This window comes from Taudactylus pleione, unplaced genomic scaffold (genome assembly GCF_031769625.1).
Source record: "Taudactylus pleione unplaced genomic scaffold, aTauple2 ptg000162l, whole genome shotgun sequence".
Classification (NCBI taxonomy): domain Eukaryota; kingdom Metazoa; phylum Chordata; class Amphibia; order Anura; family Myobatrachidae; genus Taudactylus; species Taudactylus pleione.
In genome coordinates, this window is record NW_028284564.1 from 10,671,857 (window position 1) to 10,697,304 (window position 25,448).

At 44.0% G+C, this 25,448-nt stretch overlaps 1 protein-coding gene across 2 annotated transcripts in view; it reads left to right on the forward strand.

The window, feature by feature from the left end:
- SLC27A6 (solute carrier family 27 member 6) overlaps positions 1-25,448 on the forward strand; it is a 112,374-nt gene that overhangs the window by 51,278 nt on the left and 35,648 nt on the right. For both annotated transcript variants that reach the window (XM_088475118.1, XM_088475117.1), the window contains 2 exons: positions 2,978-3,176; positions 18,673-18,770. In XM_088475118.1, the coding sequence (XP_088331244.1) occupies positions 2,978-3,176; positions 18,673-18,770 (297 nt within the window). The remainder of the gene's footprint in view (positions 1-2,977; positions 3,177-18,672; positions 18,771-25,448) is intronic.

The following is a 25,448-nucleotide window of genomic DNA, read 5'->3' on the forward strand; positions in this document are numbered from 1 at the left end:
AGTCACCTGATATAACAAATCCTGACACATTACCATGTGGGGATAGGACAAAGGACTATCAGGGTCTACGGGTTTACCATCAACTACTTTTACATTCTCCCTGGCTTTTACCAAAGTAGGGTCATTCAACTGCTCCCTCCCGGCAAAGACCTCTCTTCTGACCTCTAAATCAGGCAGATGATCCACTGGCCCAACCACACTTCCCACCTCAATGGGAGGCACATCAGTTGGCGGGCCACCGTCACGCTCCGCATTCTCTAGTTCGCCAACCATAGTAGGAAAAGGGAATAACTCTGACTCAGAAGAAACTCCCTCCTCCACTATATCGACAACCTTCTCAAGTGGACCGGGGTTGTTCACTTCTGGAACAAAACGGCTTTCCCACAATTTCCAGAAGTGAGCAAAGTCTCTCCCCAATATTGCATCGTACATCAGACCAGGCACCAAACCCACAGAAACTATAGCAGAGCCACATGGTGTCTCGATGTTCACCTCGGCAGTAACATAATATCGATTATCCCCATGTATGCAGGTCACATCAACAGTTTTCCCCTTATGCCTCAAGGGGTTCACCAGCTCAGCTTTTATAAGTGTCACCAAGCTACCAGAGTCTAACAGTGCCTCTACTCGGTTGCCATCTACAGTGAGTACACACATGTGCTTATCAGTCTCAGCCTGCCGGTCAGTCGTACAGGCTGTCTGTGCAAAGAAAGACCCCCTGCGGTAGACATGAGCAGTATCACATTGCATAGGTTCAGTTGTAAGTGAACAATTAGCGGAAATATGGCCGAAGTCCCCACACCGGAAACACTGAATCATATTAATGTCTAGTCATTTACGGGGCAAGAACCTTCCTGGCCTGGCAGGCCTATCTCCAGGTTCTACACCCTCAGTCTTAGGTACATCCCATCGCCCAGCACCCTTCTCCCCTGGAACAGTCTTACCAGTGTCTGTGGGAGTTCGCCGGTGCGCCATCGGGGCTTGGTGGGGCATACTCCTCAGCTCCTCAGCTGCCACGTACCTCTCCACTAGCTCGACCAACTGGTCCGCGGACTTAGGGTCTGCATGGCTCACCCACTTGCGCAGAGTCACAGGTAATGATCGCAGGTACCGGTCCATCACAACCCTTTCCACGATCTGTGGTCCCGTCAGCGTCTCGGGCTGTAGCCATTTTGACGACAGATGGACGAGGTCATGCATCTGTGAACGTGGAGGCTTGTCCATATGGAACTCCCAGCAGTGGACCCGTTGGGCACGAACAAAGGTGGTGACTCCCAAGCGAGTTAGGATCTCCTGTTTTAGTTTTTTATAGTCCTTGGCATCAGCCAGGCATAAGTCGAAATATGCTTTTTGTGGCTCCCCAGACAAAAAAGGTGCCACCAGACTTGCCCACTGCTCCTGGGGCCAACTCTCCCTTTCGGCCGTTCTTTCAAATGCGGCGAGATAGGCCTCCACATCATCGCCCGAAGTCATCTTTTGGAGGAAGTGACTGGCTCGTACGGAGTGAGTGGTGGTGGGAGGACCAGTATTAACATCTCTGGGCCGGGCGACCAGGTGCTGTACCACCTCTTTTATGGCCTGGCTGTTTTCCGCTAAGGCCTGGCAGGTTTCATCGATGGCAACCTGTTGTTGCCTGGCGGTTTCCTGCTGAAGTTTGTTAGTCTCCTGCTGAGCTGCTGTAGCTTCCTGCTGAGCCCTGGTAGATTCCTGCTGAGCTGCTGTAGCTTGGAGCAAGGCCTTAATAATGTCCTCCATTTTGTCCTGGGGTGTAGGTTGGAAGCTGAACCTTGCCTCTCTGAGCATTGGCTGACGCCTCCTCTATGGGACTCCAAGGACACAGTGTTATTTCCACACTCACAAATTGGGTGTCTGTCCCTTTAATTTTTAAATGGAAAGTTTTCCTCTTGCTGCAAGTTCAGTGTGTGTGGGTGCCCGCATTCTCCACCATATTGTGACACAGTTAGGTTAGGGGGTCCCTCTCCTGGGTAGAGGACTCCTTCCTTACACACACACAGCAGCAGGGAAGCAGCACACCAGTCTGGATGCAAGTACAAGCTGGTCGGCACCAATCTTTATTGTACAATGTCAGAAATAACACAAAGAAAACATAAACGTAAATCCTAGCCCTGTTGGGGCACTAACTTCACAGGTAGTTCCCTCACTACCAGAACCTGGCAGGGCCTAATGCCCTCGCCAGCAACAAAGCACAGCACAGTACTCACAGATATGTTTTCCAAGTGTCTCTGAGCAAACTCCCTGTCTGCTCTCCCAGGTGAGACAATCAGCCCTCAACACACTAGGCTTATATTGGCCACTCTCAGGTGGAAACCTTAACAAGCCTGTTACCAGGCTAAGAGAACCAAAACCTGGAGTGGCCGTGGGTGGAGCCCTCCCTCTCCTCTCACCCACAACCCCCAGGTCCCAAACCGGCTTTTCAAAAAGCCGAAACTCAAGTCTGCTATACTGCAGACTTCCTCCTGGGGATTTTAAACACATAGGACAGGAATCTGGGACAAATGTCCCAGCCACAGACCACTTTACCAGTGATCCTATCACAATATATATATATATATATTATATATATATATATATATATATATATATATATATATATCATGCCTCCAGACAATACCAATATCTATAATCACACCCTTTTCCCCCAGCTCACTCCATTATAAAAAAGCACTAATAAATAACTGCTAGTGAAGCAATTGTATAATTGTATATAATAATAAAAATTATAAGGGTTTGGTAAAAACTGTATGGTAACTCCCACAAAGTTACATTATAAGAGCAAAGAATTACACCCCGTGAGCTGATCAGAGGGATGCTGACAGTAGGCACAACTGTAGGGAGGAGTCAATGAGCAGGCCACCAATGGGAAAGTAACACAGACACGCCCCTCAGAGCATCTGTGCAGAAATGAAATGTGCTAATTTTTATATACAGTTATTTATAGTTAAACTTTCCCACACAGGTGAAACTGGACTTCTAATATCCAAAGTAAATCATGCCAACCCTTTCTTTGGTTACACTGGAAATAAAACACACACAACAAAGAAATTATTATGTGATGTGTTCAAGAAAGGAGATGTTTATTTCAATACTGGAGATCTGATGGTCCAAGATCATGATAATTTTCTTTACTTTCGTGACAGAATTGGAGATACATTCAGGTCAGTAGGAAGAACATATATTGATATACTATGATTGATTGATAGTCAGATTACTCAAACATTAAATAGGCTAGAAATATATTATTTCAATTGGTCCATTATTTAATTTCCTCTGCCTCTCCAATGTTTTTTGTGTGGGGGGGGAGAATTTATGTTTTCTTTTCATTCTGCAATTCAGTTTAGTCTATTATGCAGATTTTTACTCCGCACTTCACTTCCGCAGAATAGATTTCCACTTCTTACAGTCCATTAAAGCCAAGGTTAGTATATTTTAGATGGCAACCATAAAAAGCACACTATTTCAATTGTTTATAAGGGTAGTGTTCATAAGTATTATCTGCATATGAACACAATCAGTGCAGCAGCCGTTTGCTATGGGAAGACAATTCTCACTTTTTGTGCAATGCTCATGTACACAGGGCCTGATTCAGAGCCAGACGCTCGTTCCAAAAAAGGGGCCTGCTATTTAAATTGAGTGCTCGCTCTTTGCGGTTCGTTGACGCCTCTATGTCTGAGCGAGCTAACGAAAAATGCGCTCGCTATTTTGTAAAGACGTCCCTTTGCCGTTCGCATCACACGTCATCTCCGGTATTTATTAGATTAATCGGGTACATCGAAAGGCATCTGAACTGCTCGCAGTGCTTGTGGTAGGTTTTTTCTACCGCTATCACTGCAAGCAGTTCAGGCTAAAAGACAACCAAGTGACGTGGTCGATGATGCTCCTTTACTAATTATGCACTCCCATTAAACGCCCTTTTGCCCGTTAGGCACGCCTGCGTTCGGATCTCCACTCCCCCGTTTTCAAGCACCTTCCCGTTACCACCCACAAACGGTACATTCTGTCAATCAAATTAGCAGCTCCTCACTGTTTTGCGAGCACATGATTTCCGACCGCAATGACTGGTTTGCGCATGCGCATTACGACCCATACGCATGCGCAGATGTGCAAACATTGCTCATAGCGAACGAGCGGCCGCTTACGAGCGGCTCTGAATCAGGCCCACAGTACATACACCAGGGATGTAACTACATGTATACACTACATGCATTAGCTACTGTGGATCCCAGCACTGATGGTGGAGCCCAGAGATGAATGTTTGTCTTTCAAGGCCCTGCATGGGGTCAGTACATTCACAGTGTTTGTGATCATTCTTAGGAATTAGCATAATTATCACAGTGGAAATATAAGCCGGCCCCTGCACATTCCTAGAAGATCAGAGCAGGATCCTTTGAGCAGTAAGTAGATATGCATACCCCATAGATTGGCCTCATTGAAAGAGAAAAAAGCTAGGCATACTGCATTCTTGGAGTAAAGGGAGGGAGACCATGTGATAGATTCATAAATAATCCCTGGAGCCAACATTCCCAGGAAAAGGGAGAGAGGAGAGTAGGAGCCGCTCGCTGGGTGTACTGTAATGCCTCCCTTGGGAAGATGAAGATCTCATCGCCTAGCATACTTGAGAAGCAAACGAGGAAGTGACATCAGAATCTGCCATGGAGAACCAAATAGCCCTAAGGAAAGAGAAGTGTAGTGCAGCCAAGGAAGGAGGTATGGTCATTGCTGTGTCTGCAGCTGTCATATTGATGAATGAGATACAGCACACAAGACCTATAAGCCTGACAATGAATCCTGAATCAAATTAGAGAGTGAGTACAGAGAACAGAATGGTTGCAGAGAGCTGCCAGAGGGAGATGTATCATTATAGTGTCGCTATCTGCCATCAAGCTGGAAGAGTAGGGGAAGATGTCACATAGATATCTGCTGTAAGCAGAGTTGTGAGAGTGAAGGCTGCCAGAATGAGAGCTGCTATTTTTAACAAGAATTCTGCAAAGAGGGAGCTGCCAGTTTCAGAGAGAAAGCTGCAATTATGAGAGAGAAAGCTGCCAGAGAGGAGAGTGCTATCCTGATAGTATATCCAAAGGGACTCCATATCTTGTCTAGGTGGGCAGAAGGAGTTCAGATTCAGTCCATGTGCTCAGAAGGAGTCCAGATCCTGTCCATGTGTACAGAGGTAGTCCAAATCCTATCCATGTGTACAGAGGGAGTCTAGATCCTGTCCATGTGGTCATAGGGAGATCAAATCCTGTCCATGTGGTCGTAGGGAGATCAGATAATGTCCCTGTGTTCAGACGGAGTCCTGATTCAATCCATGTGTCCAGAGGGAGTCTACAACTGTGCAAGTGTCTAAATGGAATATAGAACTACTTTAGTTGTTCCAGAGTGTTAAAGTGCTGGCCTTTGTTACTGCATCTACTCTTTGACCTATCCTTTGGGCCCAGAGTGCCCACCAGGATTTCATAACTGGTCCATGTCCACAGCATGTGTGAGTAACTCTTACAGTCTAGCACTACATAATACATAGGCCCTCATTCAGAGTCGATCGCAAGAAGCGATCGCTCACTCTGAATGAGGGCGGGCACTTCTTGTTTTGAAGCGCCGCCTCCAGGTCGCAAGCTAAGCTGTGGGTTACCACCCACAGCTTAGCTTGCGATCAGGGTGATGGTCGCGATGGTCATCACCATCGCGACCATCGGGGCTTACGACCAGACCCGAAGGTTGGGTCTGGGCACTCGTAAGCCCCAGGGAACTTCCTGCTCTTCTTAAGCAGGAAGTTCCCCGCTGACATCATCAATGATGTCAGTGGGGCCGCCCCCAAACAGCAAGCGTTCCGACTGGAACGCCTTAGTTTGGCCGGGCACGCCCCCAGCCCGCCCAGCAAACGGCGCGAGCTGTCACTCAACATCGACAGTTCGCCCCGTCTGCTACGAGACTCCAAGCGATGGAGCGCCCGTCACTAGCCGGGTCTCGCGCATGCGCACGACGGAGCCGGCTCCATCGTGCGCATGCTCTGTGGGGACCATCGACCCGGTTGCGAGCGCATCGGCGCTTGCGACCGGGTCTGAATGAGACAGATAGAGCTGAATCTCATTAAAGTGGCCCATTAAATGTAACCTGGTCGATATCAACTAGGTTGGCCTGTATGCATGGCCGATGGACGATATTGTTATCGTCCAAACGTGCCCACGCATCGCTGGTCGTTTGAGGTTTGGAAGACACAAAAAAATAAACGATCTGAACGATAACGATATGAACGATATCGTTATCGTTCATATTGTGCATTATTATCGTACCGTGTTTACGCACCATACGTTTCCAGCCCTGTTAATAAGTGTGCTAAGTGGCTTGGCTCTTTCACCTGTTTTGAGAATGTGTGTGTCTGTGTGTCTCTAGAAGAGTCAGAGTTTGATGCTGATTGAGGCATTTTGTCAGAGAAGAAGTGAAATTTGTCCTTAAATGCTAAATAACCCATCTATGATATGTTCAGGTACCAAGGTTCGCAGAGTGGACTCTTTATATATATGATTGGAACTAATACAGTAAAAGAGCTCAAATTGTAAAGATTAGCACAATCTGTCATTTTCCTGAAGTAACAAAATAAAATGTAAATACTAGGGGTGTGCACCGGCCACTTTTCGTGTTTTGTGTTTTGGTTTTGGATCTGGATCTTTCTTCGTGTTTTGGATCTGGATTGGTTTTGCCAAAACCACCCTTCCGTGTTTTGGGTTCTGGGTTTTGTGTTTTGGATCTGTATTTTTTTGAAAAAAAGCATAAAAACAGCTAAAATCACAGAATTTGTGGGTTTTTCTGCTCCTATGCTATTATTAACCTCAATAACCTTAATTTCCACTCATTTCCAGTCTATTCTGAACACCTCACACCTCACAATAGTGTTTTTATGTCCAAAAGGTTGCACCGAGGTAGCTGGATGACTATGCTAAGAGATACGAGTGGGCGGCACAAACACGTGGTCCATCTAGGAGTGACACTGCAATGGCAGACAGGATGGCAGTTTGAAAAACTAGGCCCCAAACTATACATAATGCAAAGAAAAAAAAGAGGTGCAAGATGGAATTGTCCTTGGGCCCTCCCACCCACCCTTATGTTGTATAAACAGGACATGCACACTTTAACAAACCAAACATTTCAGCGCCAGGGTCTGCCACACGACTGTGGCTGAAATGATTGGTTCATTTGGGCCCCCACAAAACAAGCTGGCAATTAATCTGTCCCTGCACAAACTGGCTCTACGGAGGCAAGATGTCGTCCTCATCCTCCTCATCCACCGATTCCTCACCCTCTTCAGTGTTGTGTACATCCTCATCCTCACAGAGTATTAATTCGTCCCCGCTGGAATCCACAACCACAGGTCCCTCTGTACGTTCTGGAGGCTGGTCTCCCTGGAAGAGTTGATAATTCATTTTATGAACATCATCTTCTCCACATTTTGTGGAAGCAACCTCCTACGCCTTTCGCTGACAAGGTTCCCGGCTGCACTAAACACACTTTCAGAGTACACACTGGAGGGGGGGCCACTCAGGTAAAATAGAGCCAGTTTGTACAGGGATCTCCAAATTGCTTCTTTTTCCTGCCAGTACAGGTACGGACTGTCTGACATGCCTACTTGGATGCTGTCACCGATGTAATCCTTTAACAGACAGATGCACGCTTGTCGCTGCCGCTTTGAGGTTGCAAGTGCGGCTACAGCCCACACAATTCACAAAGACAGAAAAAAGAAGAAGAATATTTTTATTGTTTGTGTAGCACACTTTGAGGGTGTCACCACCCTTTAACAGACAGACGCACGCTTGTCGCTGCTGCTTTGAGGATGCAAGTGCAGCTACAGCCCACACAATTCACAAAGACAGAAAAAAAAAGAAGAATATTTTTATTGTTTGTGTAGCACACTTTGAGGGTGTCACCACCCTTTAACAGACAGACGCACGCTTGTCGCTGCTGCTTTGAGGATGCAAGTGCGGCCACAGCCCACACATTTCACAAAGACAGAAAAAAAAGAACAATATTTTTATTGTTTGTGTAGCACACTTTGAGGGTGTCACCACCCTTTAACAGACAGACGCACGCTTGTCGCTGCTGCTTTGAGGACAGTATCATATGCAGTGACAGTAGACTTGTCAGTAATTGTTGGCACGTCCTTCAGTCCGGACCAGATGTCCAAACCAGCCCTTGACTTATGACACAGGCGCACGCTTGGCGCTGCTACTATGTTGATGCACGTGCGGCTACATCGCACACAAGTCACAAACACATTAAAAAAATTGTTTTTTATTTTTTGGAGCACTTTGAGGGTTACACCACCCTTTAACAGACAGATGCACGCTTGTCGCTGCTGCTTTGAGGATGCAAGTGTGGCTACAGCCCACACAATTCACAAAGACAGAAAAAAGAAGAATATTTTTATTGTTTGTGTAGCACACTTTGAGGGTGTCACCACCCTTTAACAGACAGACGCACGCTTGTCGCTGCTGCTTTGAGGATGCAGGTGCGGCTACAGCCCACACATTTCACAAAGACAGAAAAAAAAAGAACAATATTTTTATTGTTTGTGTAGCGCACTTTGAGGGTTACACCACCCTTTAACAGACAGTCGCACGCTTGTCGCTGCTGCTTTAAGGATGCAGGTGCAGCTACAGCCCACACATTTCACAAAGACAGAAAAAAAAAGAAGAATATTTTTATTGTTTGTGGAGCGAACTTTGAGGGTTACACCACCCTTTAACAGACAGACGCACGCTTGTCGCTGCTGCTTTGAGGATGCAAGTGCGGCTACAGCCCACACAATTCACAAAGACAGATAAAAAAAAGAAGAATATTTTTATTGTTTGTGTAGCACACTTTGAGGGTGTCACCACCCTTTAACAGACAGACGCACGCTTGTCGCTGCTGCTTTAAGGATGCAGGTGCGGCTACAGCCCACACATTTCACAAATACAGAAAAAAAAGAACAATATTTTTATTGTTTGTGTAGCACACTTTGAGGGTGTCACCACCCTTTAACAGACAGACGCATGCTTGTCGCTGCTGCTTTGAGGATGCAGGTGGAATCTAGACGGGATTTGGAACCGGGGACACACTACCTCCATCAATTGTCTATATCCCACTGCACTAATGGCGGATACCGGACGCACGTCTAACACCAACATAGCAGTCAAGGCCTCAGTTATACGTTTTGCTTCAGGATGACTGCTGTCGTACTTCATCCTCATCGCTAGGGACTGTTGGAGGGTCAATTGTTTAGTAAAAGTAGTGATGTTCCTACTTCCTCTCTGGGATGCTGAACAACTCCCAGCAGCAGCAACAGCACTAGGAGGAAGTGGTTCTTGATCTTTCCCTATTTTATTTTTATCGGAGAAAGTTTGGTCCTCCATTTATGTTATATTGATATATACGTGAGGCTAAAGCGCACACAAACACAGAAAATATTTTTTTATTTTTGCTGGAGAGTAGTGCACTTTGTGGGTTACACCAGCCTTTAAGAAATTAGCCAGCCGGCTCTTTACTTATGGGACACAGGCGCACGCTTGGCGCTGTTTGTTGATGCACGTGCAGCCACAGTGCACACAAGTCACAAACACAGAAAATAATTTTTTTTTTGGTTTGGACTGGAGTGTACTTTGGGGGTTACAGCACCCTTTAACGGTCAAGCCAGCCGGCCCTTTACTTATGACACAGGCGCACGCTTGGCACTACTTTGTTGATGCACGTGCGGCTACTGCGCACACAATTCACAAACACAGAAAATAATTTTTTTTTTGGTTTGGACTGGAGTGTTCTTTGGGGGTTACAGCACCCTTTAACGGTCAAGCCAGCCGGCCCTTTACTTATGACACAGGCGCACACTTGGCACTACTTTGTTGATGCACGTGCGGCTACTGCGCACACAATTCACAAACACAGAAAATTATTTTTTTGGTTTGGAGTGTACTTTGGGGGTTACAGCACCCTTTAACAGTCAAGCCAGCCGGCCCTTTACTTATGACACAGGCGCATGCTTGGCACTACTTTGTTGATGCACGTGCAGCCTCAGTGCACACAAGTCACAAACACAGAAATTAATTTTTTTTTTGGTTTGGACTGGAGTGTACTTTGGGGGTTACAGCACCCTTTAACGGTCAAGCCAGCTGGCCCTTTACTTATGACACAGGCGCACGCTTGGCACTACTTTGTTGATGCACGTGCGGCTACTGCGCACACAATTCACAAACACAGAAAATATTTTTTTATTTGGTTTGGAGTGTACTTTGGGGGTTACAGCACCCTTTAACGGTCAAGCCAGCCGGCCCTTTACTTATGACACAGGCGCACGCTTGGCACTACTTTGTTGATGCACGTGCGGCTACTGCGCACACAATTCACAAACACACAAAAAATATTATTTTTTTAGCACTTGGGGGGAGCACCCCTGATGGACAGAGCACCCCCTGGACAACACTACAGCACCCCTTTAGGACTGGGACACTGCACAGGACTTTGGAGTGGACACAGCCCCTATGGAGAACTGACTGCACAACACAGTCCAGCCAGCCCCTATGGACTTTTTATGGGGTATTGTGAGTAGAATTTTGAGGACAAAAATTTATTTATTCCATTTTGGAATAAGGCTGTAACATAACAAAATGTGGAAAAAGTGACGCGCTGTGAATACTTTCCGGATGCACTGTATATGTTAATATTTACAATTTATACTGTGGGTGTTATTACTATGTACACCATGTAATTATCTATTACTGACTTGTTATGTGTATCTATTGGCCCCCTGGTGCCTTAGTGCTGATGTGGCTCAAGTTTTACTTTTATTACTTTTATAATATTATTCACAGATTTTGCTCAATTTATTTACATTGATAGTCCTTTCTGTTTATGTTCATTCCATAGCTAGAAAGCATGTCCAAGCCGTCTTCATGCCATATTAACCACAGCAGAACCCTCTGGGTCGTATGACTTATGCGTTCCAATTGGAACGCATAAGTCATACGACCATGTCTGCCATTTACTGGTACCCAGTGACTAATGGGGCGCATGACTAATGGGGCGCATGACTAATGGGGCGCATGACTAATGCATTCCAACTGGAATGCACGTAACATCCGGACATGTCCATCCATTACATTCTGGTGCCCACTGCCCAGTGATGCATGCGCATTTTGTATTGATTCTACATTGGCGCACCAAATGCACCTGGGTACAACCGATGCATGCAGCCTAGCTGAAACTCAAACTGTGTCCAGGATCCATCATTTCATTGGCCGTGTTTTAAACATTATTGCTGCTGCTTTTTCACTGGCTGTCTCAGTAACTTAGTGAGATTTCATTGGGTATCACCTCCTGGAACTCATGTGTTCCACAGGTGAATCGCATGCTTCTGGTTACTTGATTGACTAATTTATTATTATTATTATTATTATTATTATTATTTTTATTATTATTATTTATTACCAGTTATTTATATAGCGCACACACATTCCGCAGCGCTTTACAGAGAATATTTGGCCATTCACATCAGTCCCTGCCCCCAGGGGAGCTTACAATCTATGTTCCCTATCACATGTGCACACACACACACAGTAGGGTTACTTTTTGTCAGGAGCCAATTAACCTACCAGTATATTTTTGGAGTGTGGGAGAGAACCGGAGCACCCGGAGGAAACTCATGCAAGCACAGGGAGAATATACAAACTCCACACAGTTAGGGCCATTGTGGGAAGTGAACCCACGACCTCAGTGCTGTGAGGCAGTAATGCTAACCATTACACCATCTGTGCTGCCCGAATTGGTGCATTTACTGTTGATGTGTAGGTATATAAGGAGCACTGGATGCATTTTTTAGTTATGTTCCTGTCCTGCTTTTTAAAGCTGACTCTTACTTCTGTGATGTATCTTGACAAAGGCACCTGCGAGGGTCGAAACATCGACAGCAAGATGGTTTGAAGTTTTTTATTAAAATTATCAATTCAGTTGGAAATTTGGGGCCTGATTCATTACAGAACGCTATTGCGATCGCAGCTGCGATTACGCATGCAGGTCCACTGAGAACATATGCTAATGCTTGCAATCGCAATGCCGTCGCAGCCTAACATAAGGACGCCCACATCCCCTTACTCAAGTCCGTAATACTTAGTAAAATAGCAAAGCCATCGAGTACCATCGCAACCTCATGCATAGTTGCACAAGGTCTGACCCTACATAGAAATTGCTATGCTAACCTTGTCGCATGCAGTGGGAGCTCAAGCTACACATACCATTGCAGTGGCTAATTTATGCACGCCCCTGTAACAGCATTCAAAAGCACTGACACGTCTGCGTTTTGCTGACCACCCCCCAAATGCTCACTTCCTGTCAATCACTCTACGATGGGTCCGCGTAGTGTCTGCGATCGCAGTGTGATGATCCCTTCGCGCATGCGCATTGTGATGCATGTGCAGAACGCAATAATTGTGCGGCTAAGTGCGTATTCGTAGTTGCGATCCGTAATGAATCAGGCCCTTGGTGAGAACCCTCATTGCTTTATTTGGAAGCTAATTTTGGAACTTTTAATTGGAACCTGTAATCATGTTTCGAGCACTCCTGCTGTTGTGTTATTTTGGATGAGAGTGTGGACTTTGCAAATACAAATAACTCGTCATACACCATACACATCAAACATACGGCCCTCAAGGACTTGTATCAAAGCAAAATAATGTACAGAGATTGCATCTGATCCAACGTTTCAGTTATATTCATAACTTTCATCAGGGACAATACATACATGCAAAAACGTACCTTAAATACCATCACAAAGAACTCCTCCAAGTAACACATGCCCCTCAGCCACTCAAGGCTCCATCAGTGGCGCAATTACGTCAAACGCAAGGCACTTCCTGTGATGTCAGGGCATCACGATGGATCCCGCTTAGTGAATAATTTTTGCAATTCAATTAGCAACTCGCACTGAATCAGTCAGACTGAATTTGCTTCTTTCCATTCGCACTTCCCTGAGGGAGAGAGATGGGAAGGAAAATCTTTATTTTAAGGTTAAATTGTTGGGACACTGGGCCTGATTAGAGCCGGACGCTCTGAAAGAGCGCTTGCTCTGAATCAGGGCATTTTTTTTGGTGCGGCCTCCGGGCCACTCGCATAGCTGTGGGTGACCACCCACAGCTATTGCGAGCGGCCAGGTGATGGTCACGATGGTCTCGACCATCGCGACCATCGGGGCTTGCGACGAGACCCTTGCGGTAGGGTCTTGTTCCCGCAAGCCCCAGTGAGCTTCTGGCTTTTAATAGAGCCGGAAGCTCACCACTGACATCACTTGTGATGTCAGTGGGGCCGCTCCCAAACAGCAGGCGTTCCGTCGGGAACACCTCCGTTTGGCCAGCCACCCCCCCTGCCCGCCTCGAAAACGGTGCGAGCTGTCGATCAAAAGCGACAGCCGCCCCCTTTTAGTGCGAGACCCGGAGCGACGGAGCGGCCGTCGCTAGCCGGGTCTCGCGCATGCGCACGGCGGAGCCGGCTCCGGCATGCGCAGTGGGCAAACATCAACCCTCTCGCGAGCACATAGCGCTTGCAAGTGGGTCTGAATCAGGCCCACTGTGCTGAACCCCTTTGACACCCCCATAATGACTAATTAGGCATTTGGAAATTTTCAATTCGCTTATTTTTGGCATTTTGGGGGGTAAAAAAAAATTGGCCTCAAATTACCCCAAAATCAACTTTTTCCGTTAGTTTCAGCACCCCAAATTTAATTACAATATTTTTTAATTGAAAAATAATTGTTTTTTTATCATTATTTAAAAACTTTTCAAAATGCCCTCAAAGTACCCCAAAATCACCTTTTCTCCTACTTTTTTTTTGCATTTTTCGTTTAATTAATTTGAGATTAAGTAAAAAAGTTTGACTTGAATCATTTTCTTGCATTTAACCCCCCCCCCCACAAATCAGCCAGTTGACACCATTTAAAAAGCTACAGTACCTTCCTAATGCCCATAAACAGCCTTCTATATATTCCTGCTAACGAAATTATCCATTTTGGGCGGTCCAGGATCTTCTCCCCACTTTTTCATACACTTCTCTCAAATCTAATTTGGCAGTCAATTCGCACCCCTCCATTGCGAGTAGTGCGAATAGGCATTTTTAATTGGATTGGAGAATTCTCGGGAGCGCGCTTCGATGCAAAGTCTGCAAGTTTCAAGAAACAAACTCGCAATTCACACCTAATTTGATTGACCCCATAGAGTCAGACTGAACCAATCGGCAGACTGACAACACACCTCCCACCCAGAGACAACAAAGCTGAGCTAAACAAGAAATAAGTTACAGCAATGATAAAACATCGTAACTTCAAGAATCTTATTGTACAACAATAGATACCACAGGACAGAACAAGATATATTGTATGATCACATTAAAGCATGAATAATGGTATAACTGGAGCATTCTTTCTGTACATATAATATTAGCCGCATGTGTCAAAACAAAAAAAAACTGATACTGAACAGTAAAACACAAATGGTATACAAAGAAATCAATGAACCCAAGAATTTTCAAGTAAATAAAAAATACAAATAATCAAACACAAAGTTGTAATTAATGAATGAATGAAATGAAGGTAACAATGTACAAAGAATTCACCACTACATGCCTGTAAAACAACAATGTAGTTATGCAAGCACTATAATGATATTACTAGCCTATGCAGAAAATAAATTAAGTCCTGGATGAATAAGAATCAACAGGAGAAATATTTCATCTAATAATAACTTCATACTTGACGGCAGCTAAATTATCATAGGTAAGACCATACAATATACACACTCATACTGTAGCAACCAAGTTTCCTTTTCAGATGATCTCAATTTAGGGGGTGCAGTTTGGTGATATCATTATGTACAATACAAGTTCCAAACATTTAATACCTGGAAGTTCCTTGTCTTTAGTAATCATCGCCAAAACTCTTTGGGCTTCTTGTTAACATGTGGACTTTAAGAATTGTAGGATCTGTACCCAAAGCAGTATATTGTTGCTTTGCTTTCTGATTGTAGAAGTCAAGGTCTCTGAGCGTGGAATCATCAGGACTCTGGCTTTAGCAGCCTGCAGATCCTTCATCTTATATCCCCTCATGGACAATTTGCTGATGACGTGTTCTGTCTCCACATCACACCTTAAAGTGTCATCTGTAATCCTGTAAATGTGAAATAGCTGTGAATAAGGCAGGTACCATTTAAGGTCTATTGGGTGGTGACTATCTGCCCTTAATAAGGTGTTTCTGTCGGTAGTCTTATTGTAAATACTAGTATGAATATTGCTCTTTTCCAGTAACACCCAGATAATGTATGGCCTTATCGTTAATGTTGTCTATGTCACAAGTAAAAAAATTATTTTTCAAAAAACAAGTCTTGCTCAATTTCAAACATGTAAGAGTTTGCAAAGGAGGGTGCTACAGGCAGCTTGTCATCGCAAAGAAAACTGGTCCAGTTAATATTAACTCCAACATGTGAAGTAAAATTGTGATATCAGTACCCAAAGCACCCTTGTACTGTGAATTATTGGTCAACTGTCTTCTGATGGCTTCAATACCTGTCCTGTGTGTTATGTTATATAAGCTTGTTATGTCTAGAATTCATAGCCAATAATTTGGAGGGAGTGGTGATAATTGTTGTAAATGTGTAAGAAAACTTGTTGTATCCTTCAAAAAAGTATTTTTTGCTTGAACCACCAGTTGGAGGAAAAATTCCAGGTACTGGGACACTTTGTAATAGATACCCGGGCATTAATTATTGGCCACCCAGATAGATTGCGTATAGAATTGGTGTCACAGGCCATTCTTCAAGTAATGCTTGACTGGTGGATGCTGTGATCAGATTATTTTCCAGCAAAAGGTCGACACATTCTGAATGTCGACAGTCAGAAAGTTGTCTAAGTATTGGTGGTCGTCCTAATGACCATCTCGACCTTCTGAATGTCGACATCTTTTTACTGTCGACCGGATACCGTGACTCTGCTAGCTTCGAGTGTCTTTTGAATTCTGATTAATTTGCCAGTGTCACACTTGTATATTTGTGTGCGACTGAGTCTGAATCTGCGGCCACTGCTTTTTTCGTGCCAAATTCCGTTGTGCTTCATATACAAATTCAGTTGCATACAGATATACAAGTGTCGCATATCAAATTAATCTGTGCCATCTCATTGTGTGACTAAGTCGCATCGCATTGCAACTAAGATCGATATTTTTGGGCGAAAATGGAGCTCTGCACTCGCAGAGTCACATGGGACCTTGCAGCTCACTAGTGCTGCATGGTGTATTGAGGCTAGGTGTATGATGTCAGAACCGGAGGCAGAGCTAAAATGTTCCTTTACTTTCAGATGTGAGATCTGCTTACCATTGAAAATCATAAAGTCCTTTATTGTGAAACTGAGTTTGTCAGACATAAGCGTCCTTGTGGATCAATTGAATACGAATTTCCTCTCTCCCTTTGGCTTTTCTTGCCTTTTCCATTACTCCTTGTTGCAGTTTTTTTTTGTTGACTGCTGGTCTTCATCACTACAAGGGGTTCCAATGCCCTGGTTTGGGAATGGCTCACATATTCTTGGTCACTGGCCGATGTTTCCGCTCCCCCAGAATTGTCAGTGTCGAAAAGATTTGATCTTGGGCATCTGGATCTTAATTTAAATTGTGGTTTAGAAGAATAATTGCCCATCCAGTGGTCTGTAGCTTTAAATAATAATGATCTAGTAACATGTAAATGTTTCTACTGTCTTTTGAATAGAATATAGACCTGCAATATTTTGTCAGGCACAAAATCATAGACCTAACATGTGTCCTACTGAACTAAAGAGGAACAATATAACTATACAAGGAAATTGAGGGACCTTTGACTACTCAGAACATTGTGCAACTTGACTTGTGCAGAACATATAGTAGGCAAAAAGTCAGGTTGCCAGCTGAACGTTTAAAAGAGACAGTAGCTTTAGCATACATAAAATTTATTGTTTGTTAGGTTTTTCACTTACCAAATATGAAAAACATTCTTACCTTTCTGCACTCACAACATAACTACAATAACAAATCCCTACTTCCAAACTGATATTAAACTTTTCTCTGATTAAACACTGTAACTGCATGTATATATTTGTTTATGCCTCAAAATGCATTTTTGTCTATCAGAAAGCTTTTCCATACTGATAGAACATTATTGTACAACAATGGTATTATTAGTAACTGAGGGAGGAGCTACTATAACTTGGCCATGCCCCCAACTTGCCACGTGCGTAACCCCCTTCCTAAATTCAAAGTCACAAATTTTGTGAGGTATGAAGTACGTGTGTCTGCGAGGGGGCAAATTATCAATGTAATTTAGCTAGGGCTTCATTTTTTTTCTTCCTGAAAGATATTTGCTTTTTAAAACATCCTCAAATGTGGTAGAAACCCCATCTTATCCCACACTGTTGATATAATGCCTTTTCTACCGTTTATTATATTGGAAAACTCATTTTTGGCATATTTTGAACATTTAACCAAAGCTAATACATGTGATAGACTGTCCAGGTGTGCTCTCACTCTTACAATTCATTTAAGACACAAATAAGGATAAGCCAAAAATATGTATAGAAGAAAATGGAATAGATGACCTTAGACTGCTCAACGGCACAGTGTTTAGCAATGCTGCCTCACAGAACTATGGCCATGTTTAAAACAGATTAACATACCAGCACACATATTTCAGTGATGTCACAGAGAAATGAGTTTTCAACAAAAAAAGAAAGTTTAAAATTGGGGTAATTGTTTTAGAAATTGTCAGTTTTGGGGGATGACAGATTTCATGGAAACATATGGGTGTAGTTCTACCATTTTCTTGTTGTATTTCTGTTATATTCCTAAATGAGTAACTATTTTGCATTTATATTTATGATTGTCAATTTATCACCATTTTTATTCAGTAACTATTGTGACTTTTTACCATGTTAAGTCATTCAGTAATGTGATGTCTTTGTGTTCCTAACGAATTCACATGTCAAGTGGGTTTGTTTTTTTTATACAGCAGGGTTTGGTTAATCAGTACCTTTGATTAAAGTAGGTTGTGATTTATAGTTTGGGATAAGTTATGGAGTAACTGAAGACTACCTGTGAATGTCAGCTCTTGAACTGAATCATAGTGGTGCCAGTACTTGGTGTTTTATAGTGAGTGTGAGTTTTATATGTTTAAGGCAGTGGTTCTCAAACTCGGTCCTCAGGATCCCACACAGTTCACATTTTGCACTGTGCAAAATCAGTTACTAAACCACTACAGTATGTTGTCTGAAGTAAATATGATATAGGATGGTAGCATACAATTTTTAATGAAATTATCACGTTGTGTTCTTCTTATTTTTTATTTTATTACTTGTGTTAAATTTTCTATTTCACATGAATACTCTTCATAGAATATTAATCCAGTGTTAGAGGTCTACATTTGATAATTTTGATTATACAACAATGTTTTTATTTTAAATTATAACTTGATTACTTAGTTTATACAGTAAGCACCAGGCAGTTTATTGACCATAATGTTCAGAAGATAAAATACTAAACTACTGTAGATAACCTCAAACTGTATACATGATATATTACAACTCACCACAATGTCTTGAAACCTTTAGTTATACAACTGCTTCTCTTCCTAGGTGGAAAGGAGAAAATGTTGCTACCACTGAAGTCTCTGATATAATTGGGATGTTGGACTTCATACAGGAAGCTAATGCCTATGGAGTGAGTGTTCCAGGTAAAAGAGATCTCTAGTGAATAATGGTGCAGAAGAAAAAAGTGTATATAAATAATAATGTGTATAAATTATAAATGTATCAAAGCCAGACTGTAGCGAATGTATACCTTTTAATGAAAGACTGGAACATGCAGATTGTAGCAGTTACCTTTGGGAGACCAAGTCAGCATGGTGCCAAAAAACCTGGATATGTTAAAAACACAATGTAATACCTAGCACTCACCAAATGGTTAACTTGTTTGGGGGGCAACTCTGCAAATAAGGGAACCTCAGTCTCCTTACAAACGTACAAAATAGAAGAGCAATGCCAGTCGCGCTTGAGTGAGAAGTGTCTCTTTATGTCTCCAGAAACAATGTTGTGGCAAAAATGTACTGGAACCAGTAACATATGTTCAGGGCCAGCTCTAGGGGTTGGCGCACCCTGTGCCAGCTCTTTACAGTGCGCCCCAACATTGCACACTGTAAAGATCCTAATTAACATAGGCCACACCCCCTATATGATGCTATTTGGAGGCGTGCCTGCATGGCACGCCTCCAAATAACATCAGGCTGGCTGGGGGGAGCATCACTAGCTCGGGCTTCCCCCAGCCACTTTCCCGTCACTGAATGGATGCCGCGCAAATGCACGCAGCATCCAGTCAGACTCCAGGGTCCGGCACCGCCGCATAGCAGCGGTGGGGGTCCCCAACATCCCGATTTAACCACCTGCGGGCCACTTCGGACCACGGGTGGAACAGCAGGATGTTGGGGAGGGGTGCGCCCTCTATGGGTGGCGCCCCTGTTCGACCGCACTAGTCGAACACCCCTAGAGCCGGCCCTGCGTATGTTTAACACTTTAATCCTATCTATAAAAGTCACACATAATTGTCACATATTCTAAATAAGAAAAAGAAAGTTCTAAAGTAAAGTAACATAGTCAGGGGTGTAGCGTGTAGTCATGTCGTCCGGAGCATGTGTGTGCTACCGTGTCCCCAACCCCAAGTGTGCCAGGTATGGGGTCGTGTCCAGCATGTAGAGCAATTTGAAGGAAAAAAAAAAATAAACATTAGGGGCAGTATCAACCTGGGACATGGAGGGCTAGTTATAATCCAACCCACTAAATTAATTCCACCAATTAAAAATAAACCACACAGTAGTGCCAACAATTCACGTTATGCCACACATTAGTGCCCACAATCACATTACGCCACACAATAGTGTATTTTATCCATGTTACGCCACAGTAGTGCCCATTATTCACATTATGCTATAAAATAAAATAATGGCCACATTGCACATTATGCCACACATTAGTGCCCATTAATTTGCATTATGTCACAGTTTTGTCTCCTTTTTCATATTATGTTACACTGTAGTCCCCACAGTTCATATTATGCCACTGTAATGTCCATAGTTCACATTACAGTATGCCACAGTAGTGCCCCTTATTCACATTATATCTAACAATAGTGCCCCTTATTTAAGTTTTGCCACAGTAGTGTCCCTTTTACACATTAATCCACAGTAGTGCCCCTTATACACTTGCCATAGTAGTGCCCCTTATTGGCATTTGGCATCATAGCAGTCAGGCGTGACCTCACCAGACTCACCGCTCAGGCTTCTCCCAGTCACATGTGCTGCAACCCAGCCTCTCAGCAGCAGTACCCGGCTCAGGCCTCCCCTCCACAGCAGGGACACAGCCACCATGTTCTCTCCTCTGTGCTGACGTCAGGGCCAGGGTGGTATGTGGGACCCATCTCAGAGGTGGAAAAGGGGAGAAGCCGGGGTTGATGATGGGAGGAGACCGCCGCCTCCTCCCTCTTTGTTAATGCCCATGGCTCCACCCCTCCCCCATTCTGTTCAGTCACAGAGACAGATTAAGATCCCACAGGACCCTACGCTAAATACCGCATTGGGGCTACATATTAATGTATATAAATTTCTCACACAGCTCTCCCCACTCACTCAGATCTTCCCCCTTTTCACACATATCTCCTCCCCTCAGACACACACAATGATCCCCCCTTATTCAGACTCCGCCACAGCTCTCTCCCTTCCACAGCTCACCTTCCACAGCTCTCCCCCCTCGCTCAGCCTCCTCTCACACACACAGTGCTCTCCCCTCACTCAGATCTCCCCCTCACACAGATCTCCCCTTCTCACACAGACCAACCCCCACACTCATACACAGCTCCCCTCCCTTCACACATACATATATTCCCCCTTACTCAGATCTCCTCCCCCCCTTCTTACTGTTACAAGGCACCGGAGATCAGATATTCTACTGGGGGAGGGGGCCACCTGCTGATGACCAGAGCCTGATGCACATAAAGAGATCAGTGCATCCACAATGGGGGTGTGTTGTGGGCGGAGCCACAAGCTGTGCTCCATCCACATCATGTCCCCTGTCTGGAGGACTAATCTATGTGTTTCATTTCACGCTCAGTTCAGCGGGTGCTATACCCTTGGTAGGATGGCTGATCTCCAGCGACCTGGCCAGAGCAGGCATCTGGAGCAGTTGCTCCACTGGAGCCACCCTCGCTACTTCCCTGAACACAGGGCCTGATTCAGAGCCGGACGCTCTGACCAGAGCGCTCGCTCTGAATCAGTGCCCTACTCCCTAAAAATGGAGCGGCCTCTTGGACGCTCGCATAGCTGTGGGTTACCACCCACAGCTTATGCGAGCATCCATGATGATGGTCGCGATGGTCAAGACCATCGCGACCTTCGGGCTTGCGACGAGACTCTGCGGTAGGGTCTCGGTGACCGCAAGCCCTGGAGTGATGTTGGCTCTATCAGAGCCAAAATCACTGCCACTGACATCACTAGTGAAGTCAGTGAGGCCGGACCCAGATGGTAGGCGTTCCCATGGGAACGCCTCCGTCTGGCAGCCACGCCCCCAACACGCCCACCAAAGGGGGCGTGCTGTCAGTCACCATCGACAGCACGCCCCCTTTGGTGCGAGCCCCCGTGCATGCACCCAACATTGACCCGCTTGCGAGCGACCTGACCCCCACAGTACATCGTCCATGTGCATATAGAGAGAGTGAGAGAGAGAGAGAGAGAGAGAGAGAGAGAGAGAGAAAAAAAGTAAAGCATACTGTAACACTGAAGGTCCACGAAACACTACATGAAAATCTAAAAGGAAAAAAAAATGTATGTATGTGTGTGTGTATATAAATATATATATATATATATATATATATAAAATATGAAAATAAAAATACATTAAAATATTGTTATAATTTAAAAAAAGAGATTGATAAATACAAAAGGGGAAAAATAGCTTGCAGTAATCCAGGTTGAATATATAAATATGGATATCAGAAAATGCAATTGGTGATGCAATATATAGAGTGGTGTCCCACACCTATAATACAAACGTCTCTTTGTCGAGTATCCCACTGACCAAATAATACTTACTGCCTTGCCTTAGGGGAGAGTTTAATGTTCTCAATCTGTAAAGGAACAGTAGCTAGATTAGATAGCAGATTGTAATCTTTAAACATTTTGGCAGCAAAAATTAACCCATCTTGAAGCCAAGTGTGAAAAATTAAGTACACCCATACAACTTGCATAAGCAGGTACAGATAGTTACCCTACTAGGTTTTGCTAAAATAGTGCCACAATATTGGACACAGTGGTGCGCAATGTTATAGGTTGTTCGTACTGTGCGAGTTCTCTCAAAAACATGTCTGGTCGTCCATATGAAATATGCAAGAAAATAGCACTTTCAGTTGTGCAAAATTTGCACAAATATTTGCGTAAAACTGGCGTAATATTAGCAACATAGTAGGAGGTAAAGTAGCATCATATTAATGAAAAAGTAGCAAAGATCGTGAACAACATGGCTATCTATACCAAAGACTGACAATGCGGCTAAGAGAGGAAAATAATGTTCTTGTACTGTACATTGTTGTTTTCCTGCATATTTCATATAGATGAACAGGCATGTTTTGGGAGTACTCGCACATTATGAACAACCTATAACATGTACAGTATGTCATAAATTACTGTATTATATGTATGACCTGACCTGATTTTCCACATTTATCCCCATTGTCAGTCGTCTGTATAGACAGCAAAGTTGATTAGTCTTCACGATTTTTGCTACAATACTTTTAAACGAAAATGATGCTACTCTCCCCCTGATAGAATGCAACCTTTTTGCTGATTTTATGCTACTTTAACAAAATTTCGTGTGAATTTTGTGCAATTGAAAGTGCTACAGTATGTTTAGTATAGTGCAGTAGTGAGAGCAGTGCGGAAATACTGTACACTTGCAAAGCTTGAGAGCTGACGCCACTATGGTGAATATGTGTAGCGTTGAGAGCAAAGCTGAGTGAGCACACATCTGTAATCCGGTCCAGCACTTCTTTATTAGTGCTGTCACTCCTATACAAAAGCAGATCCTTTGGCAGTTTGTTTTGTAACATTCACGTTTCTGTTACCAAGGAGAAAAGACTTCTGCAAAGATCTCAGAGAGCCAATTGTTGCTGAAAAGGGTTATAAGGTCAGCACAGACTGTGTAATAGTTAGCATTACTGCCTCACAGCACTGAGGTCGTGGGTTCGATTCCCACCACGGCCCTAACTGTGTGGAGTTTGTATATTCTCCCTGTGTTTGCGTGGGTTTCCTCCTGGTGCTCTGGTTTCCTCCCACACTCCAAAAATATATACTGGTTGGTTAATTGGCTCCCGACAAAAGCGCATGTGATAGAGAACATAGATTGTTAGCTCCACTGGGGCAGGGACATGTGAATGGCCAAATATTCTCTGTAAAATGCTGCGGAATATGTGTGCGCTATATAAATAACTGGTAATAAATAAATATGGTCATATCAAGGTTCACCATTCTACAGGGAGAAAGATTGTTTACAAATATGAGAGACATTGGTCAATATTCCTTTTGAGTTGTCATCTTAAAATATTTATACAAAGGGTGGTATGATGATCTTCAAGATTCTAGAGACCAGAGGCTACATTCACCTAGGGGCGTGCGACCGCATAGAGCACAGGGCTCTGTGGGCGAGACCGTTGCTCACCCACTGCCTTTGCTTCTGGCTAGCAGGGTGCCTGGAACGGCACCCTACCGTGCTACAGACAGGCCACCCTGCTGTGACTACAGCTGCCAGTAGCGTCTTCAAGACTCATGTGCAAAGGGAGCGGGGCCAGCACAGGGCGCTCAGAGCCCTTGTCACGGCTCTGAACAATATACATGTTAAAGAGTCTACAATCAGAAAATGTAAACAACCCAATACAGGATCTCTTTGACGATAATAACATACTTCATGGCTGATAGACATTCTGTGTTCCTTCCCAAATTGATTCATAAAGATGATATTGGGGTCTATTTACTAAGCAGTGTTAGGAGAAGTGAAAAGTGATAAGGTGCCAGCCAATCAGCTCCAAACTGCCATCTCACAGGCTGTGTTTGAAAAATGACAGTTGGGAGCTGATTGGCTGGCACCTTATCACTTTTCACTCTTCACTTTTCACTTCTCCTAACACTGCTTAGTAAATAGACCCCTATGGGTTTTATTAAAAATGAGAAGAATGAATGCCCTACTGTCATCAAAGAATAAATCTGTGGAAAGCACGCTCTTCGCAGCTGACATAGAAACCCTTTCATTTAGTTAATTTGGACTATTTTAATACTGACCTCCATGCATTTGTGTATCCAGGGGAATATTATTAGTCTAATTAAGGCATTTTAGTCATCACCTCAAGGAAAACCTTTTGTTCTGTAATAAGTTTCGGATATCATCCGTATTATTATTGAGACAGGGAAACTCAGAAAGGCTGTCTTCTCTGTTTAACTCTTCAACCCTTGGCAGCAAAAATAATATAATTCTGGTATACTGTATACAGTATATTCGGAACATAAAGGGCCTGATTCAGAGGTGGGTCTGCTGGTGTAGTAACCAGCGCCTGAAGGTGCAATGGCCACTCTCAGTGCCTCAGCACGCTGTAACACCGCTGGTGAATCTTGACACCATCTACACTTGCACCAGCGCTATGGCAGGCGCAGTGTCTCTGAACATGGCTGCCGTTCTGTGTTTGAGAACGCAATGTCTGCTTTCACTGACACGCCCACAACACTCCCATTACACGCCCATGAGAGGTATTTTATTTTCATTAAATTTAGACCACCTCATCACATCATCACAAGTCATCACACATGAACGCCCAACACTTTGCCTCCCCATTTCTGATGCTGTCTCTCCCGGTGGCAGTATTATCATTGCTTGTACACTTTGTGTAACGCACATCCATCATCCCCGTACATGATCAACCTGACGTTATCGTCAGGGTGACCAGCATGTACGGGCGATGATAGATGTTAAAAATGACCAGTGGGCACGCGCATCGCTGGTCGTTTTACACTTTAAATTGCCCGATTTGCGGACGATTAACAAGCGATTGAACGATAACGATGTCGTTATTGTTCACTCATCCTGTTTAATTGCCTAGTGGATACGCACCTTGGGGGTTATTAAATTATTTTGTGTATTTCCATGCAGAATGGTGCAGATGGTGGTGTCCATCTGTCATCTGTTCTGGTAAAGTAGAAGGTTTCAGAGAACTTGCCTTGGTGGTGCAATTTCTTTTACAGAGCGGTGTGCACTACTTATTTTTGGTGGGGGTTTGTCTGTAATCCCCTGGTAGGATAATCTTATTGTTTTCTTTCCTTGACAGT